This window comes from Meleagris gallopavo, chromosome 2 (assembly GCF_000146605.3).
Source record: "Meleagris gallopavo isolate NT-WF06-2002-E0010 breed Aviagen turkey brand Nicholas breeding stock chromosome 2, Turkey_5.1, whole genome shotgun sequence".
NCBI classification, from domain to species: Eukaryota; Metazoa; Chordata; class Aves; order Galliformes; family Phasianidae; genus Meleagris; species Meleagris gallopavo.
In genome coordinates, this window is record NC_015012.2 from 17,016,089 (window position 1) to 17,042,518 (window position 26,430).

At 41.8% G+C, this 26,430-nt stretch overlaps 1 protein-coding gene across 1 annotated transcript; it reads left to right on the forward strand.

Annotated features, from left to right (window-relative positions):
• The first annotated feature begins 2,763 nt into the window (after nt 1-2,763).
• AIDA (axin interactor, dorsalization associated) lies at nt 2,764-26,306 on the forward strand. The gene is made up of 9 exons (XM_010706676.3): nt 2,764-2,907; nt 8,403-8,456; nt 10,663-10,717; nt 14,378-14,441; nt 14,813-14,919; nt 20,064-20,186; nt 22,038-22,160; nt 22,649-22,766; nt 23,537-26,306. The coding sequence occupies exons 1-9, from the start codon at nt 2,779-2,781 to the stop codon at nt 23,631-23,633; spliced, it is 870 nt and encodes a 289-aa protein (XP_010704978.1). The 5' UTR covers nt 2,764-2,778; the 3' UTR covers nt 23,634-26,306.
• The last annotated feature ends 124 nt before the right edge of the window (nt 26,307-26,430 follow it).

Sequence of the window (26,430 nt, forward strand, 5' to 3'; positions counted from 1 at the left end):
AAGCCCCCCGGGTGCGGGTGATTCAGAGCGCGGGGCAGCACCGCGGGGTCCGACTGGGCGGGTGGGCGCACGCTGTGGTGTCCGCTGAGTGCTGGCGGGAACCTGAGCGAGCGGCTGGGAGCTGTGGGCTGAGCGCGATGCGTGCGAGCTGAGCGCTCCAGGCTCAGGTTCTCGCGGTGGGCGTCTGGAAGAAGTCCCGAGAGTTCTCCCTCGGTAGAGTATTAGCCGAAGGGGCACCGTCCGAGAGGTCTTCTACGGCTGCTCGGGGCCGGGGGTGCAACTGCCCTGTCTCCCAGCTGAGTGCCGTTCCCGGGTGGGCGCTGTATGGTGACGTGCTCGTCTCCTCAACACGGTCCCTCAGCGGGTAGGACGGTGTGTGCTCAGTTATCTGCTGCTTGCTGCTGGGTTGCAGCTCAGGGGAAACTGTTACTTACTACACACCTTGGCACGGGGATGGAAAGGCGTTTCAATAAGTGACCTTACATATACATTCATGAGGAGTGTGCTGTGACCCTAACGCTGCAACCCCCCTTTGGCAGTATTAGGGGTCAGTTTCCTTCAAGGAATTCCCCTCAGAACAGAAAGTCCTCAGGCTTCTCCTTCAGAGCTTGCTTTGCTGAGATGTAAGTTCACTTGATCATTGCAGCTGGACCAAGGGAAGTGCTGAGGCATGATTTTCATTCCCTTTCTGTTATGCCTGTTAAGAACTGAGGTGCTCTTGGTGCCTGTGCTTTATTCCAACTTTGTAGCAGCATGATATATTTATAAGAAAGCTCCTCTGGGTAGCAGCGTTGTGAGCTGCCCTTGGAAGCTTTAGCACTGAGTTTCTGAGGAGCAGTCGGCAGATGAACTCTGTGGCCCCAGGAGGGAGAAGATCAAAGATTGACAGGGATTTCCTGGGGAGGAGCAGAACCTTTTCGGTCTGTGTATCCACTTCTCTTCAGTGTAGCAGATAGACCAACAACACTTTGATCCCTAGGATAGAGGCTACAGTTAAGAAGCATAGGGTGAGATACCAGCCTCTAGCTCTGGAGAAACATCCCATTGTGGCTTTATGCTACTTGCTGTTTTTTTTTAAATGGGAGTTTGATCACGCTGGTGCGGCTGGCTGGATGCTTTTAGCAATTGGCCAGGTCTGTACAGATCAGTGTAGGAAGAATTGTGATAAACTATGATGATCTTGCTTACACTGAGAAAGATCTTTTTAGGCTGAGTTCAAATCAGAACTTGAATGGCTCCTGGCTGAACTGCTTGCCTCCCTTGTCCAGGGGGCCTACGTCTGCTCAGGTCTTTGTGTTGCTCCTAGAAGTTTGGTGCTGAGATTGACCCTTACTCATTCAGGTGCGTGGCCATGTGTGAGCCTCGGCCACCAGCAGCACTTCCCACATTGGGCATCACCACCTGTAGGACTTGGCCTGGTCCAACCTTGCACAAGCATCAGGGGGACACCAGATGCACTTATTTGATTTAGAGTGCTTTTTGTTGGTGGTTTTTCATTAACAACAAATGCAAAGAGCATTGTCGCTGATGCTCACAGAGGTGTTATTGCTAAGATGTTGTCTGTTGTGGGTGGTGTATTGCTGCTATGATTATTTATTTTCTGAAATTGTTTTTTAAATGCCCAAGTGATGTATGTACACAGCTTTCTGTTTATCACTTGTGCTGTACCACTGAGGAAGAGGTGACCATATGTTCAGGTTCAAGTGCCTCTGCTTTTTGACTTTCCTCTGCCTCCATTTTCTTCCATCACAAAGGAGGATGTTGTAACCAAGCTGTGTCGTTATCTCATACCGTTCTGTTGGTTCTTTGCTGCTTATATCAGATAGCTACAGTGGCTTCAATTCTTGTGTCTTTTTAATAGTGCTTATTTTAGGATGAGCAAAGGAACATTTGAGTTCTCAGCTTGTTCCTTTCACAGGCTTTGACTGTGATTGTGTCTGTTTTCACTCCCTCAGAAAAAAGCAGGTTAGTGCCTGTACACTCATGGCAAGAAGCTGAGTTTCTTTAAGAGCACAAAATTACAAAGAGATTCCCAGTGGGAGTGTGTTGAGATGTCCACAGTGCTGTTGTCTTAGGTTTTCCCCTCAATCCCTCTCTCCACTGCCACTAAATGTATGTATATATTCACAGAGAATGGCAACAATTGCAGTTTCCAATTGCACAGTTTCGCCTGTTTAATTTTCTTCTTCCTCCCTAGACAGAAACTGTAACTCTTCCCATAGATTCCCTCTAGCTTCCTTTCGCTTTCATGAGCTGTTTGCTTGCTGTTACTTCCCAAACGCCTTGACACTGGTCTCTGTGGTGGTAATGGGTGGAGCTGCAGCTCTGCGTATGATGCTGACAGGCGCAAATGGGAACTGCTGCACCCTGGGAGCCTCAGCCACAATGTCCCCATCTCCCTCATTGGGAAAGCATGTGGCCATTGCCTGGGCTACCTGCTGCTCCTCTGCCTGCACCCGCTCCTCCTGGCAATCAGATTCTCCATGAGAAACATAGCACTTGTATCTCAGTGGGTCCTTTTCACAGGCAGTATAATTTATGATAGTTTAATTTAAAAAAAATGGATGGGGAAAGAAAAAAGGTCAGTGCTTATAGAAGGAGCTGTTGGCTAGAAGCATCTTCATACCTGTTTTGACGCACTATAAGTAGTTTTCCTGCATAATACTTTGTTTTCTGTTTGTTTTTATTTGGCATGGCCTACTGTGGCTATTGAAATCTTTGTGAAAAAGAAACTGCTTGGAGCAGCAGCCTGTGGCATGTTTTCTGTAGACTGTGAAAATGGTGATGGGATTCTGTGTTGTCCTCTCACTGTACAATTCTCTCCCCTTCTCCTCTAGATTAGCAAGACATCTTCAAAAAGAAGCACAGTCTCAGCACAACAACTCAGAATTCACAGAAGATCAAAAGGTAAGCGTTGCTGTTGGTGTAGTCAAGGAACTTGTCTCACAGATGTTGTTTTTGTGTCTGGCAGACCTGAGCTTTATGATACCTGTTTTCCACTCTTAATATGCAATAACAGAAGCAGAACCCAGTGTGGCTGAAACTGCTACTGTCATTAGATGTGACAGATGCTCCACTGTGTAATATTGAATGTCTAATGTCTCACATGCTGGTCAGAGTCTCTCATAATCTGGGTGTTTTTTTTTCTGGGTGACCTTTTGATAACTTGCTTATACAACATTAACAGGATTTATATTATGAAGACTGAATGCAAAATGTCTTGAGCTGTAGATGTCGAGAGTGTGTGGAGGATCTTAGCCAAACGTGTAATGCCTGACTGGGAAGGATCCTAGCTGCATATTCATTACTAGTCTCAATGTTATTTACTTATAATCTTTCAAAATATTGAGCTGTCTACTCTTTCCTCCCTTCTCTCAGCTGAAAAGGCTGTTTTTTGTCTGAGTATCATATAGTTGTCATTCTATGACAGGTTTTAGGAGGAATGTGCTAGTTGAGGTCTAACACACGCAAGTATCTTCAGCAGAATACAAGGAAATCTGGGATATGAGGTCTTGCCAATCTTTAGTACCATGTATAAGGCCACATTTTTCGTAGGAATACTATATTAGAGAGAATCTGTATTTCCAGACTTGTAAATTGTGAGGTCCCTTGTTTGAGCAGCAGTGACATTTCCTAGCCTAGAATCCTATGTATGCTAAAAGGGTGCTAGAGTAATGAGGTCTGTGTTTGTTAATGTCAGTCCTCAAAACAAGCTCTGGCTACAGAAATTGGAGATGAACTCAATCATTTATCACTAGGAAATACACCTCTACATGCAGTCTGACAGTGGTCTGTAAATGTTTTCTTGATGTATACCATCAAAAAGAGCCAAGAACTGGCCTTCCCTTTTCTATTGCCTTTTTGTGAAGAAGAGGGTAAGGCTCGTGATAGTCTTAAACTGAGTCAGAATCTAGGAGAAGTGTTGGGGCCACCTTTCCTGAACTGGAGGATCCTTATTAACATTGGGCAGATGTTTACTCATTCATTGCTTTGCTCTCTACCCCTTTCTAAAATTTTTCTCTGTATTTCTCAGCTATTATCATCTTTACTGCATGTTTCTCCTCTATGGAGACTTTTGGAAAATATGGTTATTTTAGCAAAGAGAAGCTGTTAGTGCCACTTTGGAGGCACCATCTCCTGAGAGCATAAGAACCATAATAACACAGCGCTTTGCTTGCAGGTATTCCCTGAGTTTTGGGGAAAGTACTTCTGTCCTGATGGGGGAAGTAAGCGAGGTCAGATATGAGGAAAGGCCTGGGAGGTTCAGCAAGTGGTGATAACTGACCTCAGATGCGAGTTGCACAACTACATTCATATATTAAGGGAACATCTTAGCCCCATCTCTCATGAATAATGCTAGTCACAGCAAAAAATGGTAGTCCTGTCACTTTCTACAAAATTCAAGCTTCTGTGCTGCTAAGATCTTTTAGTCTGACAACTACTTACTCCTCTGGTGTTCCCTATTTCTTCAGAAGCTTGGCAAGTATAATCCAGTGATCATGACAAATTACTATCATCGCTACTATTGTTCACTCAGCATATAGGAATAGAGTTAAGCACAATTCTGGGTTTTCAGTCAATTTAGTTAACAGGAAGTATACCTTCTCTCTTGCTACCTCTCTAAAATGTCCACAGTTGACCAGCTAGTTTTACTGAAATAAGTTCCTGCCAAGGCATTGGCCCTGCTCTTTCATCTCAGGTCTGGAAAGTTACTCATTCCCTAATTTCTTGTATTTTCTAGTTACTATTTGTTATGTAAGGACCTCTTCTTTGTTTATCTGAATTCATATTTGTTTGCTTCAGTTTACATATCTGATGTCACGGGCCAGACTATGCCTAGAATTTCATGTCTGGAGAAGGCAAGTTTGTGAAACTAATTATGATTTCCAGTTGCTCGGTCTGCCCTTGTTCCAGTCTTTGCCTGGATTTACGCTGAGCTGTTTTCTAAAGGACCAGAAGTAGTACTGAGAATTACCGTGAGATTGTCACTGTTTTTTACTTGACATACCATGTGGAGTGGATGGATTTCAGCAGTGATTCCTCTGTAGCAAGGAAGAACTACTGGAACTCCTGGCTTTGCAACTACAAGGAAGGGACATTGCTATGTTAAAATTCTTGATATTGTCTGTATGTATAAACTTAACATGTTTGGGTTTATTTCATGCATCACAGGTAGTGTTACTGTCCAGACGTGGCCAAATCGTATAATTGATGGTGTGTCACTTGCTAATATAATTGTGCAATCCTGTAGTCAAACAACACTTCATAGATACTACCAATTTGTTTCACATAGATGTAGTGTGAGCAGCTATCATTTACCTTCTAATAAACATATACATTTAGGTAAGAATTCAGATATTTCAGTATTCATACATCTTGCCTTTTTGCTAGAGATCTGGAGTGCGTTCTGAAGGACTTCATGCATCTTCATTTGATAGGAAAAACCAGTCTCCATAATTTGCAGTTCCCTGGATTTTCTGTCTTCCATCTACTGCTACATGTCATTCTGGAGTTTCAGTACTTAGAAAAGGCTCTGTCTTGACTTGCAAAACTGATGGTGCTGGAACCCTCATTAACAATTATGAATTTTGTTGCAAACTCAAAAGTTTAAATCTAATTGCTCTGCAACAGTCTTAAGGAGGCTGTGCAGCAGTTTTGTTACTTAGAAACTGTGAATGTTGGATATTATCAGCTATTGTCTGGTGGGCTGACCTCACTCTTAACATCTGCTTTCTGCTGTTATCTTTTACCTTTGTACTCTAAAGTTCTGTCTTCATTCATGATCAACCGCTACGTTTCGCTGAGTTGATCCAGTTGGATTTGGCTGTAACTGTCAGTTTTCCTCCAGCTATGGCTACTCTCTCAGTTCTCTACGCAGTAAATTTGACCTTTAAAGCCCTTTCCTGACCTCAATTGTTGTTTCTCATGTGCCTTTTTTACTGCAGTTCTGGAAAACCATGCTTTTTGCACAGTGGTAACTTGCTGCAGTAAGAGCACTGTTGCACAGTCATAGCATGATTCATTAAACTAGTGGTCTCCTAACAGCCTAGGCTTCTCTTTAAAGCCAAACTCTGCTCTGGCTCTGTATTTATGCAAACATCTTTGACTGCTTTACAGTTAGCACAGTCATTACTCACACAACTGCACTGAAGAAACCTTGACTACGAGATCAACTGACTTTATTCCCTTTCTGATCACTAGTTTACATAAAACTGAATCTTCAAGACTTTAAACAAGCAAAATTAATAACTACTTCAGTCTTTTTAATGAGATGCAGAATGTTTTCCCTGCTGCAAAAATGAGTCTTTGCATGGGATAGCTGCAGCTGAAAATGATAGCAGTGTTTAGCTGCATTTTTAACTTTTGGGTTGGGTGTGGTCCCTTAAAAAAATAGTTATGAATAATGCCTGCTGGGAGCTTGCCATGTTTCAATAGATTCCATATAAAACCTATTCTTTACTATTTTAAGAATTCCAAACTCTCTTCAATTAATCTGTTTCTAGGGGCGTTATTGCCCTTCAGCCCCCAGGTGCCAGAGGGCATGCATTTTATAGCTGTTTGTCCTGTTATGAGATCTCCGATTCAGGCAATGTTAAGAACACAGAGTTAAGTATCTGCAGGATTGGGAACGGTGGTGTTGCTGAGCTTCTCAGTGAGTTAACGTAGGAGACAGGAGATGAGTAATGTTTCTTGAGACCCGATTTATGGTGTGAGCTTCATGCTCTGTGCACAAGACAGTGAAAAGAGCCATGTGAAAATCCATTCACAAGTTTTGATTCCATAGTGGAGACCGTGAGCCGGCACCCTGCAAACTCACCTGTAGCTCTTTTTCTGGTGCAGTTGAAGGACGTTCGATCTAACGTGGAACTGGCATGCTCTTTGCTCAGAGATTTCCTTTCCTTGGGGAATCTGTGCATTCCTGTCTTTTATCCTTTATTTCACACCTTTCTCTTCTTTGAGATTCTGCCCATGCAAACATATCTTTCCAGTGTTCTCTTATAAAAAGGAATTCCATATGTTACTCAGCAGCTGTCTTGTGTTCTTTCCCTGGGGAGCAGAATCTGCTTCAGTAGCAGTACTTGGTCTCCTCTCACCCAGTCTGACTGTATGTAAATCTGTAGAACCTGAATGTGGGACTGAATGTATTAAAATTAACCCAGGATTGTGTGTGCTCCTTCCCAATTCAGAAATGTCTTTCTCCATGCTGGAGAAGCAGCTGTGAATCTCTGTTAAGTAACATGATTTAATAATATAGAAGTTTGTTGACTGAACCTAGTCTGTGACACGGACCTTCACGGAAATGATGATATTTTAATTCTGCCGTGTTGCACGCAAACGTACTGCTGAGTTTGGGAATTATAATACAGGGCAGCAAGGCACTGCTGCATGTGCTGCGTGTCCAAGAGAGCTGAGAACTGTGCAGATAAAACTTGACTTTTTCTGCACTAAAACATTTTGGTTAATTAACAAACCTGTGATGGTCAAAACCAATAAAATTAAACCATGCAGGTACATCCACTTGACATACTACACAATTCTGAATTCTTCTTGATGTTTTTCAGCTGGTAGTAATAGAAACAACTGTAGCTGCTTCCCCAGCTTCTTATTTTGTGAGGCATAAAAGCTTTAGTAGCGCTGTCCTAAAAAGTACAGCTGCTAGTGGAGGGCTGTTTTGAAGCTCTTCCCTTCTGTGTTTTAAAATCAGAATGGCAAATTACTTAGCAGTTATGCTTGGGGATATTTTAGGCATCTGGCAGGTTTGAATCAAATAAAATCTGTTTCACACTTCTCTCAGACTTTAAATGCATTAACAAATTACAGAAGTTATAATAGGAAAAAATAGAAATTTAATCCACCTTTGTACCTTATCTCCCTCCAAAACTCTCAGAAGAGGATAGACCACAATTTTTCTGTGCTGATGTTCTAGCATCTGATGTCTGAGAAGGGCTGACTTGGTCTGCTGAGGCTGTAAGCTGAAGCAACTGTAAGCATGGCTCCTTAAAGGGGCAAATTGAGCAAACCACTCATTCTCAGAAGGTACAAATGTTGGTTTGTTTGGTATTTTCCTTTTTTTTTTTTTGGCTCTCTCCTATCACTTCAGAATAGTTGAGTTTATAAACAGTTTATGATGTGGTAGGCATTATGACAGTTTCTGCTAAGTGAGTGACCCCCATCTGTGCTGATGAGCTGTGGAAGAAAAGTTAAATGGCAGGTGTTTCATTTTCATCTATTGCACTTTGAGAAAATCTTGCTTGTGTATTGAAGAGCTTTTGATGCTGGATGATCTGATACTGAGGAATAGATCTGAAATCTTTGTAACTATTATTCACGTGTTTTTAATATAAATAAGAACATGGTTTAATGCAGTTTCAATACTTACTTATTTACATTTTTATTTTCAGAAAACCATAGCTAAAATTGCAACATGCTTGGAACTGAGAAGTGCAGCTTTACAGGTACAGTTCTCTTTCCCATGTGATTTCATACTTTGTGGTAGGCAACCCTAATGCTGTCTTCAGACATAGCCAAAACTTCTGGAAGCAGAATGAACACAGAATCACAGAATTGTAAGGGTTGGAAGAGACCTCTGGAGATTATCGAGACCAACCCCTCTGCCAAAGCAGGTTCCCTACACCAGGTCGCACAGGTACAGCTGTCCAACAGCTCCTTGAATGCTTGGACTTTCCAAGTTGTCAATGTGATGCCCCAGGCAGCTCCCTAAGAGCTTGTATGAGTATGCATACATTGCTTGTATGAGAATGTATTATCATTTTTACTGGAATTTGACTTCAGGTTTTGTATCTCTGGTTGCTTGCCTCATTTGCAACCTGCAGAGCTAGTCTACCTAACCTGCGCATGAGGGTAAGGAGACCCTTGGAGTCACCCTTGCACTAAACTGCCCACTTCATAGATCATAATGGAGTGCAAGGAGGACTGTGGATGCCCCGTCCCTGGAGGTGTTCAAGGCCAGGTTGGATGGGTCCCTGGGCAGCCTGGTCTAGTATTAAATGTGGAGGTTGGTGGCCCTGCCTGTGTCAGGGGGTTGGAGATTCATGATCCTTGAGGTCCCTTTCAACCCTGGCCATTCTGTGATTCTGTGTCTTGAGTAAAAAGAGTGCAGGTAGGGAGGGATGAACTGGTAGGTTGGGTAATTTGAGTTATTTGATTAACTCTTTCCCAATCAAGAGTGGTGACAGGGAATTTTTGCATCAAGTTACTAATAGCAGCACTTCTGGATGCTTCATGTTGGTGTAAATAGTGCAACAGTGCCATTGTGCTGCCTTTAGCTCTCTGAGAGCTTTCAATACACTGAAAATTCAGTCATTGTGGCATTCTGGAGCTGAGAATGAGAGTGAGGTTTGAGCAGACTAGTCTAGATGCTAGGCAGCAGTCAGAATTATTTGATTAGCTCTCCTGTCTTTCTGTTTTGACCCTACCTGGACTGTTTGAACAGCGTTGCATCTGTTATGAGTTACAGTGATTTTTGTGATAAGGGTGGGTTTGTTCCTTTGTAGGAAGGTTTCATAGGTCAAATCACTTTCCAGAACTGAAGATACAGAAATGTGATAGGCTGCTGAACTGAAGGGAGGATGTCTTGCAAGAATAGTCTTCCTTGCTGTTGGTTCTTCAGCAGTAATTCCAGGATTTCAGAACTTAGTGAGAGGGTATTGCAACTCTCACCTACACACTTTAGAGAGTGTTTCATATGCTGCAGTTTTGTTATGATTTCTTAGCAGAGAATAGAGCAGTTAATGAGTATGGTCATCACCTCTTCTCCAGACAGTGTGGTTATAGCAGCTTTACTGTCCTTCTGCAGTCTTCTCAGGTCCCTACTGACACTTGTGCAAGAAAACTAAGACAGTAATCAGGCCTTATGGAAATGTTGAAATGATGGGTAATCTTAACAGATGCCGTGAGTGCAGTGGCACAATAGTTAAGACCTGATTCTCTACCTAAAAGGGGATGTCTAATGTCAATCCCCTTACTTGCACTTTTCTTACACTAACTCTGCCACTCATCTCAGAAGTCGCTGGTTCCGCTTGCCAAACTGTGAACTAACTCAGAATAAAAAATAAAAAAAAGTTTTCTGAGTTAGTAAGTGAATAGGCTTACTGAGAGAAGCAGATGTGCTACAAGCCAGATGAGGAAGCTGTATCATCACAGTTGGAGAAAGAGATGAGAATCCCTGTGGTGAGCTTTAGGTCAGCCGAGTTGTTTAGTCAACTCATTCTGTAATTTCTGCCAGTGTCATAATGCTCCAAGTATGTCTTGAACTGTGTGGGCTCTTTTTGGAGCATTGCTTTGCAGTTTTAGAGGTGATCTCGCTTTGGTACAACTTGGCTGTGGGGAATTGAAACAAGTCTCTCTGTCCTAATGTGCCTGTTTGTGATGGGAATGAAAGCTCAATGAGCTACTTGAAATCTCTTTATCTTATGTTGGGTACATTTTCTGTCAATAAATAAGAGGCATACTTTCTGCCTCATCTGTGAACCTCGCCTCCTGTCAAGGAGATTTGTGCAGATTTTTGTTTCTTTTAAGACATAGCTTTGAAGTAGCAGTGTGCTTGAACAAAGGGAACAGCTTGCATGCTTACTTTGAAATGTATTAGCTTTGTCTGAGGGGGAAGATGCATCCAAGATTAATTCTTTCTTTATTTCCTAGTCCACTCAATCACAGGATGAATTTAAGCTTGAGGATCTGAAGAAGTTGGAACCAAGTAAGTAATATCTTTGTATTTTAAGTGACATTCATAGTTGCAGTGAAAAATATAACAGCAATACGAATACTTACTGATCACAGTGTGGTTTGACAGTGCTATTAACTACTGGTTCTTCCAAATATCTGTTACCACGTAGACAAAAATTGATATGTATTAAGGAATGTAGTGTGGGTAATTTCAAATTGTAGTGTGGGAATACAAGAAAGACTGTTCAGAGCAGCAGCTGTGGAGCAAGATAAACAGCATGAGAACCAAAGACACCTGTAGAAGGAGAAAGAAGTCTCACAGCTCTGATTGGATAAACACCTGCATGAATGGTTGAAGAGTGTTTTGTAGAATGCTCTGTTGGCATGTAAACGTGGATGGGAAAGTTGTAGGGGGTGGGTGGATGGGAAAGCTAGAAAAAGAAAGCTTGTGAAGGTATATAAGTGATGTGAGAACTTGTAATAAACAATTTGGATCATTCACATCTGAGTCCGTGCATCAGACGCTGCAGTGTAGTAGCCCTATAACGTTTCAGATGGTGCATTTAGCTTTTTATTCTCAAGTAATGCTTTGGATACTGCTGACTTTGCACAGAGTAGTGACTTAAGCTATCAGCAGTGCAGTATATATTCAGCTGGAAAATTTACCTGCACATAACTTATTTGAACAGAATTCCAACACTTCCTGCCTGTAGTATTGAATGTGTTTTTTCTCTGAAAATATTTAACTTGTGCAGATGGTAGCCAATCACTTGCCACTTATCCACAGTGATGTTGTGAGGCTAACAAAGTTAAGAGTCGAAGTGAAGGATGTGAGTCAGTCTTTGAATGGTTCTGCGTGCTGTTCTTTTTTCCCAGCTGATCCTGGGTCATTTTTTGATAGGTCTATCCAGAAAAAGACCTTCTTTTTCATGTAGGAATTACCTACTTATCAGCTACATATTCCTTTTGGTAACACCGACTGATTTATTCTCAAAGCATCTTTCTGATCAGAGCTTCCATATCTAAGCAATATCATCGTCAATGCCAACATTTCTGTTACTTTTGGGGAACGGGAGATGTGGAAGATGTGTTTTCATGATGGGGGAGGGGCGAAGGGTTTATTTTGCTCTTTATACACCTGTATCATTTGGGGAGATGTTGGGGATAACTGATGGCAGTGTTGCCACCTTATGAGTAAGTTGTACTTCTCTGCATTATGGCTCTCTGAGTAAGTAGCACAGCATCCTACAGAAAAGATTGTGGGAAGCAGGATGTGGAAGTGAGGTTCCTAATGTCAGCACCAAAATAGAGAGTCCAAATGCTTTTAATGGAGCTGTGTTACGAGACTGGTAGGTCTATGAAGTCCAAACGCTCAGGAAAGGCTTTAACTCTGTGTTAAAACTATAGGTCTTTCTCGCTCTGCGTGCTGCATGTCTGGCCTCTGCATCCTCTGGTTTGGATTTATTTCATACAAATACTCCTGCTGTCTATTTACAAAGTATTTAAAGTGCCGTGGTAGTTTAGTGATTGAAGATCTTAGGCTTCATTAGGTAACGACTGGAGAGGAGTTGTGTTTTAATTGATCACTCTGTTCTGCAAATCAAAGGAAGTGAATACTGAAGGTTATAACTTCCTTTTAGATGCCTGCTTTTCTAAAAAGCCCAAATTTCAATTGCACTGTTGTTGCTTATTTTGCCCTTCTTCTGAGAATTGATTTCTAGCTGTCAAAACACTGTTCAGCAGCATGAAGCCCATTCAACCACACTTCATACAAATTACTATATTGAAGCTGAGGGGTGAGTGTGTGACCATCAGTCTTCAAAGACACTGAGTTATTTTCCTTGGAGGAGAATGAGTGCTTCTGCAGCAACAATTGAACATTGATGTTCTCGATGTTGCTGTCTGATTCAGATTGTTCTGGTCTCTTTCTGTCTGAATTGTGTCTTTGTTGTGGTTTTTGAGTATATCTTGAATAGGGTAAATATTAATCAGGCCAACACTGACAATTTCATAAAATACACAATGATGCGGTATAATTTGTCTGTTGTCAATTTTCTCTTATTTCCCACCAGAAAAGGCTAAAAAAAAAAAGACAGGCAATGCAAATAAGCATTTCCTTTGTTAGGCCAAGTGATGTTAGGGTGAAATCAAAATAGCTGTTAAGAAAATTTAGGTTATTTTAATTCTTTTTGCACCTGAAGCTGTGGAAATGGATGGGAAATTTTGAATGTTGTTGTAAATAACCAGAGCCCTAAGATTCAGGCTTTTTTTTTTCCCTGTGCTGTCAATTTCTCACTCCTTTTACTTGTTATTGCTTGCATTTCACACTGAGAAACTTGACTGGTTTTGTTTGTTTATAGGATTTGTCACTGAATCTCTTGTGCTGGGATAATGCTGCAGGAGGGTCCATACATGCAGATGGTGGTTTTGAGTCTATGCTGTGTGAAATCATTGCTCACACACTGAAACATGGAAATACTTTCCCTGTGAGAGTTTATATCGGTGTTATAATGCATTGTAGGAGTGGATGGGCTGTGTGCATGTGCTGGCATTTGTGCATAGATGAGATGAAGTGGATCAGGAAATGTTCTAGCTGAAAACCAGTGGGGTTTGGTGACCTCCTGAGGTGTGAGAGTTACCTGATGGTGTGGGGTCAATAAATCTGATATTATAACTTATAAGTGAAATTATTTACTGTTGGTGATTAGACAGAATTGAATGCATTTTAAAAACGTGGTTTAAAAACTGCTCCGCTGTGAAAGATTTTGGGTGATATTTCTAGAAACATTTCTGATGTAAGCATTCTGCGTATCGTTTTTGTTACTAACACTGCCAGGAATAAACTGTCATAAGCAGGGCTGATACCAACCTGTACATGTGGAGATGCAGCTGATGTGGCAGAAATGTGTATCCTTAACTCTGCATTCAGGCTGTGTCAAGGTTTCAGATGCTGTAAGGCTGTTCACCTCTTTCTCACAGTGCTGGTATCGCTGTAGTACTTTATGCCCTCTAGTGATAACTGAGATTATTTGCAAAAAGGCTTTTTCAGGGGATCTTCATTCACATTGGAGGAGAAACAGATATTACTGGGAAGAGGAAGAAATCTCATGCATATGAAACTTTGGAAGAAGGGAGGAGAGCAACTGCAGTTTTTTTGCTTCTGTTTAATATGCACGTGATCAATATGAGATTCTACTTCATTGAGGTTTTTCTGTTAGGGACAGTTTCACTTTCTATGATGCATCTCTCTGAGAGTAAGAGAATTCTTTTCCTGAACCTCAGCTGTGCTGGAAGGCTGCCCGGTCTGGGTTCCTCATTCCCAGTCTCTGAAAGCTTTCTTCTCTTTTTAGGCCTTTTAGCCATCATGAAATGTTTGTTTATATGTTTCTGGAAATATCTACTCCTAGTAGTTAAGGTACCATCACCCGGGGACCTGTCACTATTCCTTATGATGCCTGTAATTGTTGCTGTGTTTATCGCCCCCGCCTATATAAATATGTGGTGATGAAGTTCTGCAGTCACAGTCTCAGGTCTGAAAGTTGTAGTGATATGCCTTTCATCAGGACTTTATCCATGTTTAAACTATGAGTGTGGCAGGTTTTTTTTCTTTTACTATAATCTGCAACGTGTTAGATGCTTCTTTACAGGTATAGATTCTTACTGTTTGTTTTTTTTTTTTCCTTCTCTGCAGTCTTAAAGAATATCCTCACTTACAATAAGGAGTTCCCCTTTGATGTTCAACCTGTCCCACTCAGGTAAGAAGAGAACTGCATCACTGTATGGTGTGCATCTGAGACATGAGAATTTCTTAGAGCTGCCCACTTGCTGCCTTGCATTGGGTAAGCAGGTGGAAAAAAAGAAGTTTTGAAATCTAGCTTTCCAATTACTGCTAAAAGTAAAGTACAATGTTGGTAAAATCAGTAGTTGGTAGGTCCTACATCTCTGTAGATCTCCTGGTTTTTGACTGCTATATGTAGGAGGAAGCTTTTTGCAGTAGTAGCTAATCAGAAAAGTGAAATGACATTGAAAAATGTTGCTCCTGCTTTTATACTCAGATGCTGCTGTGCAAGTTGAAAATCAGAGGATGAATGATCTTTGGTCACAGTCATCTTTTTTGTACTTACAGGAAGATATTAGCACCAGGAGAAGAGGAACACTTGGAGTTTGAGGAAGATGATGAGGAAGGAGGAGCTGGAGCAGGGTCTCCAGACTCTTTTCCTGCTAGAGTTCCAGGTTGGAACACCACCTTTCCATTACCTATCTGTGCAGCGTGTGTAAATTCTGTCCCTGAGAAGCCCTGTTCTCCTTCTTGATTTTAAAAGTTTGGATGAAGAGCAGCAAACTGTATTGGAAACTCTAGTGTTGTACTGGAAAACCACGAGGGTGTTAGGGTGTTCAGTGGACTTTTTTTCTCAGCAAACAATGTCCTGTTGCAAAACGGTTGTACCCATGATCTGCAAGGTGGTGCCATCTACCTCAAGTAATTTGTTCTTTCTTCAAACTCAGTATTGTCATTCCACGTGTCTTCTTAATGGTATTATGTGAAGCATTCTGAACACGTTCAGATGTAACCTGTGGCAGTGTTTGCCCCTTCAAGGAGTATCACATCTTGCTAGAGATGTGAGAAGTATTGCTGGTTAGTCCTCCAGTGCATTATCTAGTAAGACAACAGCTTGAACCAAAGCCAATCTCAGGGAGAAGAGGGGTAGCTTTGGCTGTACTAGCTGAAGTCCTTGTCCACATAAAGGCATTTTAGAAATGGATATTCCTGCAGATTCTAGAGGTGTTCCTTCAACCTCAACTTTTGGGAGTTTAGCAGTAAAGGAATAAAATGTTCCAACAGAGGGCTTTGAGGTTTATTTGCTTTCCTTCCTGATGTAGTTTCTTTGAAGAAGAAACAAATTTCTAGTTTTGGAGCAAACTGGAAAACTTCCTATTTCAAGAAGGAGGTAACAAATAGGGAAACTAGAACTGGAATTATGTCTGAAAGACCTGAGAAATTTCAATATTTCGGCAACGATAATTGTATGAGTAATAACTAGCTGTTGTTGAGGAAGAAAACATGTTTCTGTCCTTGGATTTGAGTCTGTGTGCTACTGGATGTAGTCCCTGCTACTTGTGTGGTGTAGATATGCACAGTCTGTAGCTGTTTATGCTAGGCACACAAAGAGGCTGTAATACATGGGGATATTCTATTGCTGACTTACTGCTGTCTTGGTCTTTGCTATCCATTTGTGATAAATCTGTTTATTAAGGTACATTCTGTCTGTTCTAAGTACAACATCTATCAGAAGATTCATTTAAGCTTCCTCTGGGTATGTGTGTATGGTACACATCAATCTCAAATTTCTTTTGGATTGTGTAAGTCTACTCAATTCTAGATTTTTCTGAGTGGTTTAAGTATTAAATTCTGTTCTTTGACGTCTCCTTGTAACTAGATAAATGTCAAGTTTAAGGAAGAGGGATACTTCTGGGTTTATTTTGTTTATACCTTTCAGCACACTGTTTATTCAAGGTTTAAGCTGGGGAAAGAAGTGAGAGACTTGGAGTAAGTAACTCTTGGTGTGCTGGCAAACCAATGAGGCCATAACTATTACTGTAGTTCTCTGTGCAGGCCATTGGAGCTATCTGCATACGGTGGACAGAGAGACTGTTCGTGTACATAAGAAAGAATCTAAGCTGACTGTAAGAAGGTTGTGTTTACAGCTAAATTATTCTCTAAGAATAATTCAGAAAGAGGAGAACTGGGGTCTATACTTTCTTATAGAATTACTTCTTTGTAAAATGGTGCTTTTAGAGAAGTTGCTCACGCCTCCTCCTCTTATTGACATTTTCCATTGTCATCTACTTTATGGTCTATCTGACTTTTTGGAAACTTCTGCATGAAGTTAAACCTCCCCATATGTTAATCTGAACCCCTAAGATGGTTCTGTATAACTGGAACACAGATCTTGTTTTCCCCTTGAATTTGTGTGGTGTTTCTTACCTGTTTGGATGTGAATTGGTAGCTCTCTCTGTGGGCAGAGAGGCTTAAGCAAATGCAGTTTGCAGCCTTTTGAGGTGAGCTTTTTAAGTGGACTTTCCACGTTGAATTTAGAGTACTTCATGTCCATTTCTGGGCTTCTCAGTTGAAGAAAGACAGGGGACTTCTAGAGAGAGTCCAACACAGGGCCACAAACATGATGAGGCTCTGGAGCATTTCCTGAATGAGGAAAGGCTGAGAGACCTGGGGCTGTTCAGCCTGGAGGAGAGGAAACTGAGTGGGGATCATAGGAAAGCTTCTAAATATCTAATGGGTGGGAGTCATATGGATAGGGCCAGGCTCTGTTTGGTGGTGGTGCCCAGTGACAGATCAAGGGGCAGTGGGCATAAATTGGAACACAGGAGGTTCCATACAAACAGAGGAAAAACTTCCCTAGTTTGAGAGTGACAGAGCCCTGGAACAGGCTTCTCAGAGTGGTTGTCTCCCTCAAAGATACTTGCAACCTTTCTGGGCTCTTTCCTGTGCAACCTGCTGTAGGGAACCTGCTTTAGCTGAGGGGTTGGACCAGATGATCTCCAAGGTCCCTTCCAACCGCTATGATTCTTTGATCTTGTAACTGTGTTGCACTCTGCTTCAGTATGCCTTTAATCCGGAGTGCATAATTGTATTGTCTAACTGTCTTTACATGCATGGCTTCATCATTATCACATTGCACCATTCATCTAACCCAGGAGCCGATGAAGATATGAGAACATTTTAGTACATACTGTTATTTCTCTGATCATGGTCCTGTAAGTGTGATGTTCATCATTCGGCTCTTAATTTCAAAGCTCAAAGTACAATGTTAAGAGTAATGGTCACATTACTAGGTGTCAGTGTGTTAATCTTCATTTCCCTTCAGCGCCAGAAAAAGAGAAAGTCCTATTTGGTGTCACATGTAGCTCTCTAGAAGTCTTAATGTGCTACTAAAGATACGCTGACTTGCAATGTAGCCATAGGTAGGAGCAGCTAGATTTTCTTTTGTGGAATACACATTTGAAGGGGAAATCTTGTATTAAAAGTACATATATAGTTACACTTCTGGGCTGTGTGAAGATGATCTGACCAATGACTTGCAGCCACTTAACAGCGAAGGTTTCCTATCTGCCTTTCTCCTGGTTATACTACCTTCACTAGAGTGCTGTGCTGGCAGTAGATCCTTCTGTGACCTATTTCTGTTGTGAACCCAGCAGGAGACTCTGAATTGGGAACTGGGGCTGGAGAGACTGGGCACCACCCCTGTCCTGGTGTCAGTGAGCCTTTAGGTTGCTTCACTTCAGTATATCTGATACGCAGCTGTGGGAGAACACTAAGAGCGCATTTGTGGATGCTCTCCTCCATCTCTGAGAATGACTCCTTTCAGTTGTGTTGGAAGCAGTTGATATTTTCCCATGAAAAGCCCCAGTATGAGCCTGATAAAGGATCATGGGCCCATAGCACTGCAATGGCCAGCCCCAGTAATGTTATCCCTTAAGCTACTGTCAGGTCATGGCTCCGATGTGAAGTGACTGCAGTAAAAGAGCTACCTGGATGATTGTGGCTTGTATGGGACAGGATGGCCAGCTGCTTTAGCCAGTCTCTGGTGTGACTAGTCCTTCAGCTGAGGCAGTAGTGAGACCCTGCTCCTTAGGGACCATCTGTCCACTATCCTCTTACCTACTGGAAGTGAGCCCAGCTTTCCTGTTCATTGTAACTCCATGACTTTGTACATTCTGGAAAGCATTTTTCAAGAGCAGAAAAGCATTTCAAAAGCCAGAATGTTTATACTAAGTACTGGAGTCTGATATATCTCATAGGTGATTTTTGTGTGTTGGTTATACTGTCATTTAGAGAGGGATAGGGAAAATCAAGTTACAGTTGTTTTTAGCTCTTGGCAAGGCATGCTGCTTTTAGGAGGCAACTAAAAGATGGCAGACCAGAGTTTTGTGCCCAAGAGAGAAAAGGTTTTGATCTACGTTCCTGTAGATTGAAATAAAAAGTGGTTTCAAACATCTCTTCAGGAGGTAGCAGCAAGATGAGCTAGAGTGTGTGTGCTTCTTGACAGAAATGGATGCTCTCTAATAAATTCAATTTAAACATTCTTTATGTTATGATCAGAAGCCCATCCCATTACTTCAGAAGTGTGAGTCGGATACTGTCACGATACCTTGTCATGTGTACTGTATGTCTGGGACATGGCTCTGCCAAGACAGGAAGGTACAGATGTGCTGTCACAGAGATATGAATTCAGGCCCTGCTGTTCCTTGCCCTGAAAGAAGGACTGGGTGTGGGAATGCCCGTGAAATCTCGCTGTAGCTCTGCAGCAGAACACATTGCCCCCTCTTCTAAAGTTAGCCCTCTAATATGACAAAAACGCCTCGGTTTTCCAACTCTTCAAGCAGATCAAAGGAAAAAAGGGATGAAGGAAAACCCAGCTGGAACTTGCCAAAGGAAATTATTACTTTATTTAGATCTCAAGCCTTGGAATAACATTTCTTTTTAATTAGAAAACCGAGACTTTAATTTAAACTTGCTCATGAGTCTAAGCATTTTCTGTCTTCGTGCTTATTCATCTAATACTAGAGACAGACTTGAAGCCTGACAATTCTCTTTAAAATCAGCATGAAGAAACCTAGCCTGTTGTTGGTTATGGAATCTCACGGATGATACCAGGTTTGGACAGTTTGGGTTTTCTGTCAGATGTGTTGTCTTCCTTCACTCTACAAGGATTTATTTACATTATGGCCACCCACTGTGGACAAAAATTACCTGATTCTGAACTTGATATGCAGTGCTAGGAACTCCTCCTTTAATGCTTTGATATAGGTACAGACCCATAGAACTCAGAACGTTAAGAATCTCTCTTCTGGTTCCCTTGCGTCCAGCGGGATTTGCAACAATGCCATTTTCTTCCTTGTTTTCCCAGCTTAAGTGTTCAGCATGAAGCCAAGTCATGTTCAGTGGGGTGGGTGCTCCTGATTAAGTGTCTGAACTTCCTGCAGCTGCAGATTGAATCCAGCTTCCCAAACTTAATCCTTGAAAACTATATAAATGGAATTCCATGCATGAGTTACTCTGCATGAGAGCAAGAAGGAATGCTTTAAACAAAGCTCTTCTCTGTTCTTAGGACATCAGTGTTTTTTTATGAATTCATTCGACTTGAAGCGACCCTGGATTTCTTGGTGTGGACTTTGAAATCTGTCAAATTATGCGTGGCTGTGCACGCATTCCTGTAGTGCTGTGTGCTGTTGGGTTAAGATCTGTGGGTTTGGAACTCCCATTGGAGAGCATCCTCCTCCATGAGAGGTGGTGGGATGCACATGGGCTCTGTTAGAAGATGACTCAAAGGGTTAACAATGTGCTTTACTCTTTTCAGGTACTTTATTACCCAGATTGCCATCTGAACCCGGGATGACGTTACTCACCATCAACATAGAGAAAATTGGTCTGAAAGATGCTGGGCAGTGCATTGATCCTTACATCACAGTCAGTGTAAAGGGTAATGACTTCTGTTCCTGGCTCCTCGTTTCTAGTTTGGAGAAAGCGTGCATTTCCTGAAAGCTGTATGGATTTTTATTTTTATTTTCTGTCTGCAGGGAACAGCGTTTGTTCTTACGTGTATATGTTGTGGTGTTAAGGCTGATCCAAGGGTGGGAAAAATCTGTATTTAGCAGATAATGGGAGGCAAATCACTGCACTGAGGGGTGCTGCCCCTGAGCTGCGAGCTGAGTAACAGTGACTTGGCAGGCTGCTCTTATCTATTTCAGCTTTTGTAGCTGACTTGTAAGTGCAAGTGCTTGGATTCCTTGTACTCCCCAGCACTTACTGGTTTCTGAGCTTCCTGGAGACAGCAAACCACAGCTCAGTGGCTCCATTCTTGCCCTGTCATTAAACCAATTATTTCTTTAAAGCAAAGATCTTCCTACCAAGGTTTGAGCTTTTAGAGGAATGATAAGAAGTTGGGAAGGAATGGTTGAAAGTGAAACAAAATACATTTTAGCCTTGGCACTAAAGTATTTCAGCTGGTCTGGTGGGCTAACTACCCCATCTTGGAGAGTTTTTGTGAGTCTGAAGGATTCAGTGCCTCTGTCAGCTGCAGATAAGCAGTTTTAGATGACAACATGGTTGATGGCTTATGCTTGAGAGTGAGATTTTTGGTATTTGGAGTCTCATGATGCTCATAGCGGGAGCATCTGCCCCTTCCCCATCTGTTAGCAGGAATCCACTATAGTCAGAATTGCTTTCCTCTAACTCACCCTGTTTGACTTCTGCTTGTCTTTACAATCATTGGAAGCAAATTATTTCTCTTTATGAGACAAAAGCCTCTGCTCAGCTGTGGTAGTGACTTTGAGTTTGTCCTTTAGATGTGCTATTAGATTCCAAAGGCAGTGCTGAAGTACTTATTAGGTGTATGATCAGGCTGCTTCATCTCCTGGCTGAGTTCTTTGGCAGGCACAAGGGGCACAGTACTGAACGTCAGTCGAATCCTAGGATGTTCTCAGATGTTACTTATCAAAACACACAGGCAGAAAGCTTTATCTAACCCTGCTTCCTCTGATGGTTTTCAATGGTGAAGTTAAAGCATGACACAAAGGCAAGAGTCTTAAAAACATGCTGTAAATTTGTGTTTACAGCATCGCAGCATTATTTTTAGCTTATGTGACTATTTCTCAAGCATGCATTTCTCTAGTCATTTTGGATCTTTCTTTCCCTCCAGAATGCCAGGAAGCTGAGGGACAGGCACCTTCAGTGGTGGGGCTGGCTGGATGGATGTGGTTTAATCAAACTCCATTCTTTCCTGCTGAGTTTCTCCTGGCCAACAGGAAAACACCAGCACTAACAGGGTTCTCACATCAAATCCTGGAAAAGAATTCGTAAAGCAGAGATTTGTTGTTCCTTTCCCTCAGTGTTTGTCTTTCTTAAATTATTGCATATTGTTAAAACTGTTGCTTGCCTTCAGAGCTAGCTTTCATTTCCTTTCTGGAGCTGAGAAAGACTGCATATTTCTAGGCTCACATTTCCACCAAGGCTTTGTGTTAACATGGTGCTCTGCTTGCAAGCTGAGAGGTTGTGATGTAGAACAGAAAGTGTATGTGGGAGGAGCCTATCACCTGCTCTACTGATTGTGGATTCATTCTTTGTTTCTCAAGATGTTGATGCTCAAGATGCTCCCAAGTTTTGGGAGCAGAAGCTTTGTGAGAAATGTTGTCTGTGGTGGCTGTGCTTGCAGCTGGAGTCCAGCCCACACCCATCTGAAGATCCAGCAGAGATAACGCATGTTGCATCTGGGCAGCAAAGCAGGGACTGCAGGCAGTGCCTCTCCCATTCTCATTCTGTTTCTTTCTCACAGATTTGAATGGAATAGATCTGACTCCTGTGCAAGATACTCCTGTGGCTTTGAGGAAAGAGGACACGTATGTCCATTTTAATGTGGACATCGAGATTCAGAAACATGTTGAAAAACTAACAAAAGGTATGTAGTAGCAGAAAGCAGAAATGGGGTTGGGGAGCTTGGAAAATGTAGACACTGAGTTGCTCCTGATCTAATAAACAGGCTGAGCCCGAGCTGCTGCTGCAGGGCTGAAGTTCCAGATGGAGATAAAAAAAAAACCCACCTTTGCATTGTGTCATTTTCAAATTGGTCATTGTGATGATTTGAAAGCAGGGGAGGAATGAATGAAACCAAATAAAATGCGGCAGTCTGCTCTGCTACGAGGGTATTGTGTTTCTTTGTGACCTTCCCAGTAGTTGGACAGTTCCCTGGGTATGAATCACTGAGTGAAGAATACAAACTCTTGTGAGTGTGATGAACATTGTAAGAACACGGTGTCTCTTTGGAGTCTCTGAAATGTTGGAGATGACCCCGTCCAGTGTGCATAGAGCATCTTAATGGCAGATAAATTTTCTGATGAGTGTTGGCCATAATTGCTAACACTTTTCTTCTACCATTTTCCACTATAGGTGCAGCTATTTTCTTTGAATTCAAACACTACAAGCCTAAGAAAAGGTTTACTAGCACCAAGTGCTTTGCTTTCATGGAGATGGATGAAATTAAACCTGGGGCAATTGTTATAGAACTGTAAGTTATTGACGATTACAGAGGAAATGAACTATGCTTCAGTAACTGTGTGTAGATTGTTGTATCATGGAAGGTTTAGTTAACTCATTGCGCTGAGTTACATAAGGAATATTCTAATTTTAATAAAGAAGGGAAAATAACAGGCTTTAGACAAACAAAATGGCTAGAGACCCTTCTCAAAAACGAGACTATTTCCAGTGGAAATGCTGGTATTTGTAACTGAATTTTATGTGAAGTTAGCAAGATCTACAGGGAAGAGTTTTGTTTTGCTATCAGCTGTATTTAAGAAATTAATGTGAACTCCCATGATCTTCTGGCGGAGGACTTCTGTAAAGAAAATCTGAGACTGATTTGAAATATATTTTTATGAGCATTTCAAAGCTTTGTTAGGTGATTAGTAGTGCTTCTTGTTTGTTTTTCTCTGTCTACTTTGAACAGATCAGCCTGTTACTCTGCAGTGCTTATGATGTGAGTTTTAACAGTATTGTGTAGGTGAAGTTACACTGAGTGAGAGATTTTCTTTCAGAAAGGAAGTGAACCTTGCAATTCTCTACTCTTCTGTAGGAAGAGTGCTGAACTGAATCTGTGCTAGCTGGGGTGCTTTTTTGAGTTTCTTCCTGTAAATCCATTCGTTATTGTTCCAGTCAGTCTTATCTGTTGTATTTAAAAGATTATGGTAATAGGATCTGGACAGGACGAGCTTCCTGGCATGCTTTCATCTTCCTCATAGCCTTTAGCACTTGCATTAACTCACTTTCTTGTGGTTACAGGTACAAAAAGCCCACTGACTTTAAAAGGAAGAAATTGCAACTGTTGACCAAGAAACCACTTTACCTTCACCTCCATCAAACATTGCACAAGGAATGACCCTATTTGTGAGACTTCTGTGAACTGAACCACAAGTCATGGTAGCTGTGTGTAGTAGCCTTAGGCTTCGAAGGGCAGGAAAATGACTGTATTCATGCCAGTAGGTCAAACGGGACCATCACATACTGCACAGCACTACTTCAGGGTCAGAGGCAAGCCTACCATCCACGTGCAAAATTTTTCAGTACCTTCCAGATGCAGGTTTTTCTGAGAGCCCTGAAATATTTTGACTGCTTTTCCTAATTTTGCTGTTCATCACCTTTATCTTAACCATTATTATCCTTTTGCCTCAAACTCCACCAAAGGTCGGAGACTGCCCTTTTGCCAGACCTGTAGCAATAAAGATGTGGCAGGCCTACTAACCTGTTTACACTTGCCGTGCTATTGTAGTTCCTCTCATCTGCATTTCAGAGTCCTGGGTAGCAGGCTGGGTGGCAGAAGAGCAGGAGAAAGAGAAGGTGGGGTGGGAAGGAGCTTGAGCTGCTGGAAGTGATGGTGAAGTGAGTGGGAGGAGGATGGGTCAAGTGAGGTGGCCGCAGAAGAGCTCCTCGGCCAGCTGTTGTGCTTTGCTTGGGCCAGGAAGAGGACGACTGCAGATGAGAAAACTGAACTATGATTTTAACAGCTGAATCTTAGTTCTTAGCCTTGCCTGATCCACTCTTAGCGAGTTTTGGACACAGTATGAATCACAGTCCTTTAAATCACAGTTATTCCCTAGAGCTGATTTTTCTGTATCTTGGCACAGAATGATTTGTGAAGATGGGTGGGGGAAGGAGAAAGGCTTTCTTTGAGGCTTCATCCTCACAGCAGTGGGTGTTTCTCTGTTCTAGTGGTAGCAGGATGGGCCCCTCAGTGTTCAACAGTCACTTTTCCAAGGCTTTTGTTGAAGTAGATCTGGCTAGCGGGTTGGAGCCCCTCTTCCCCCCCTTTACAAGAAACTGCTGTTCTTATGGAAACTGATTGTATGCAGTTTTCTGCATATTTTGTGCGAGTCTGGAAACTTACTCCAAAAATCACCTTTTTATGTAAGTAGATAGGATTATCATTTATTTTCTATATTTTTGATTCAGTGTGTGATTAAGCTGCAGGACATTGGCTTATTATGACACACTTGCATTCACCTTTTGACCTAATAAAGGGACAGAAGTAGACCCCAGTCAAATCTTTCATATATTTAATACAATACTTTAATGTTTGATATACTTCTTACGTATCTAACTAGTGCCTAACTACTCTGCTATGCTAACAAAAGACCCAGCTCCCCAGCTGGTGCCAAACACAAGGTTTATTTCAGACAGTCTGGATGCAGGTGTCTCACCAATTTCTTTTCTCTGTCCTGTAGCCCTGAGATGTTGCAGTATGCTTTACAGGGACAGGATGTTACTTTTCCTCGTCTGTCTGTAGACAGCTCTTCAACATATTATGAGGATAAGAAGCTATTTTTGAATGTGCTGATTTTTCTCACCTTCCTTCTGTTCTGGCTTAAGTAGGGATCAATTTTCCTAACTTTTTCTCACTGAATAACTGATTAGCTGTTATTACAAAAGCCAGCAACGCTTCTTCAAGTACTACCAGTAGTTGGAGGTGGTTGTTTTTCTCTTAAAGGAAGAAAAAGTGCAATTGAATTTTCCTGTTTACGGGTCTTCGCAATACCCCAGTGGTATTACGCCGTGATAACATCTGGATATCAAGCCCTGGAAAAGATCTCCCTGTGAGTGCAGAATACCTCTGACTGAAGCATTCTAAATACCACACAAAAGGAGGATACCTAAGTTGGGTTTTTTTCTTTCTTAAATCTTTCAGATTCTGCTAAAAGATAGAGCAGAGGCATTAGTTAACTTCTATGGCTGCAAATAAATCTGAGTTAGGCAGTGGCTGGGTTAATTGCCAATGCTCCTTGGCTGGCTCAGGTCTCTTTCTGACTAGGAAACTAGAGTGCCAAGCCTTAGTGTCTCACTCTGCAGGCACCAGCTCTGGCTCTGTCCCTGCCATCCTCTTGCTTCTTCTGGCGTCATTCAATGCCCAGTGAAAGCACTGAAGTAAGTTATATGTTTCTGCCTGTGACTGACAGCACACTCGGCCTCCTCCTGGTGCTCCCAGAGGATGATTCCTTCCGGCTTTAAGTAGTCTTAACGCTCACTGGGTGAGGAAGGGAAGAGACATTAAACATCACAAAGCTTGGTGTTGGGAAGATCCTGACTTTTAAATATTCGTCACATGTATGTAATTACCCGCTATTCAAATTGAATGTTCTCACTTAAAATTTCAAACCCATTGTTTCAGCTACTTACCTTGACTCCTCTCCAGCTTGTACATGTTGTATTAACTCCAGTTATAGGAAATGTCAACTTTGAAGTGTTTTTGTTAAATACACAAGTAGAGCTTTGTATTTAACTAATCGTGAATTAATGGCTGTAGAGTGTGAAACACCATTTTTGAAGTTGCTTTTTTCCCTCCTGTGAATTGTCTTTCATGGAAAGGACTACTACCCCTCGCACCACGAGCTCCTACTTGTATTATTTTATGCTTTAGTGATGTTCTACCTATCTTGTCCTTCATCTTAAACCTGAAGCTTATTACTTGTACTGTAAGACTGTGTAACACCTACATGGCAAGTTTAATGGCTGCTTGTACTCTGGCAGTAAAGCTGTAATGGCCTTCATTAGATTTTTATTATTCCTAGTTTTCCCTTTTTTTTTTAACCTTGCTAAGAAGTACTTCTGTACAGAGCACTGTTAAAATCCCAGAAAGTGAGCCCATTGTGCCACATACTGCACCATCCTTGTGTTGTTCAGGT

Bases quoted from the DNA above. Each gene is read 5' to 3' on its own strand.
- AIDA (XM_010706676.3), top strand. From the start codon at position 2,779: ATGGTGATGGGATTCTGTGTTGTCCTCTCACTGTACAATTCTCTCCCC. The intron at 10,718-14,377 runs GTAAGTAATATC...CCTTCTCTGCAG, and splicing joins TCTGAAGAAGTTGGAACCAA to TCTTAAAGAATATCCTCACT. The intron at 22,767-23,536 runs GTAAGTTATTGA...TTGTGGTTACAG, and splicing joins GGGGCAATTGTTATAGAACT to GTACAAAAAGCCCACTGACT.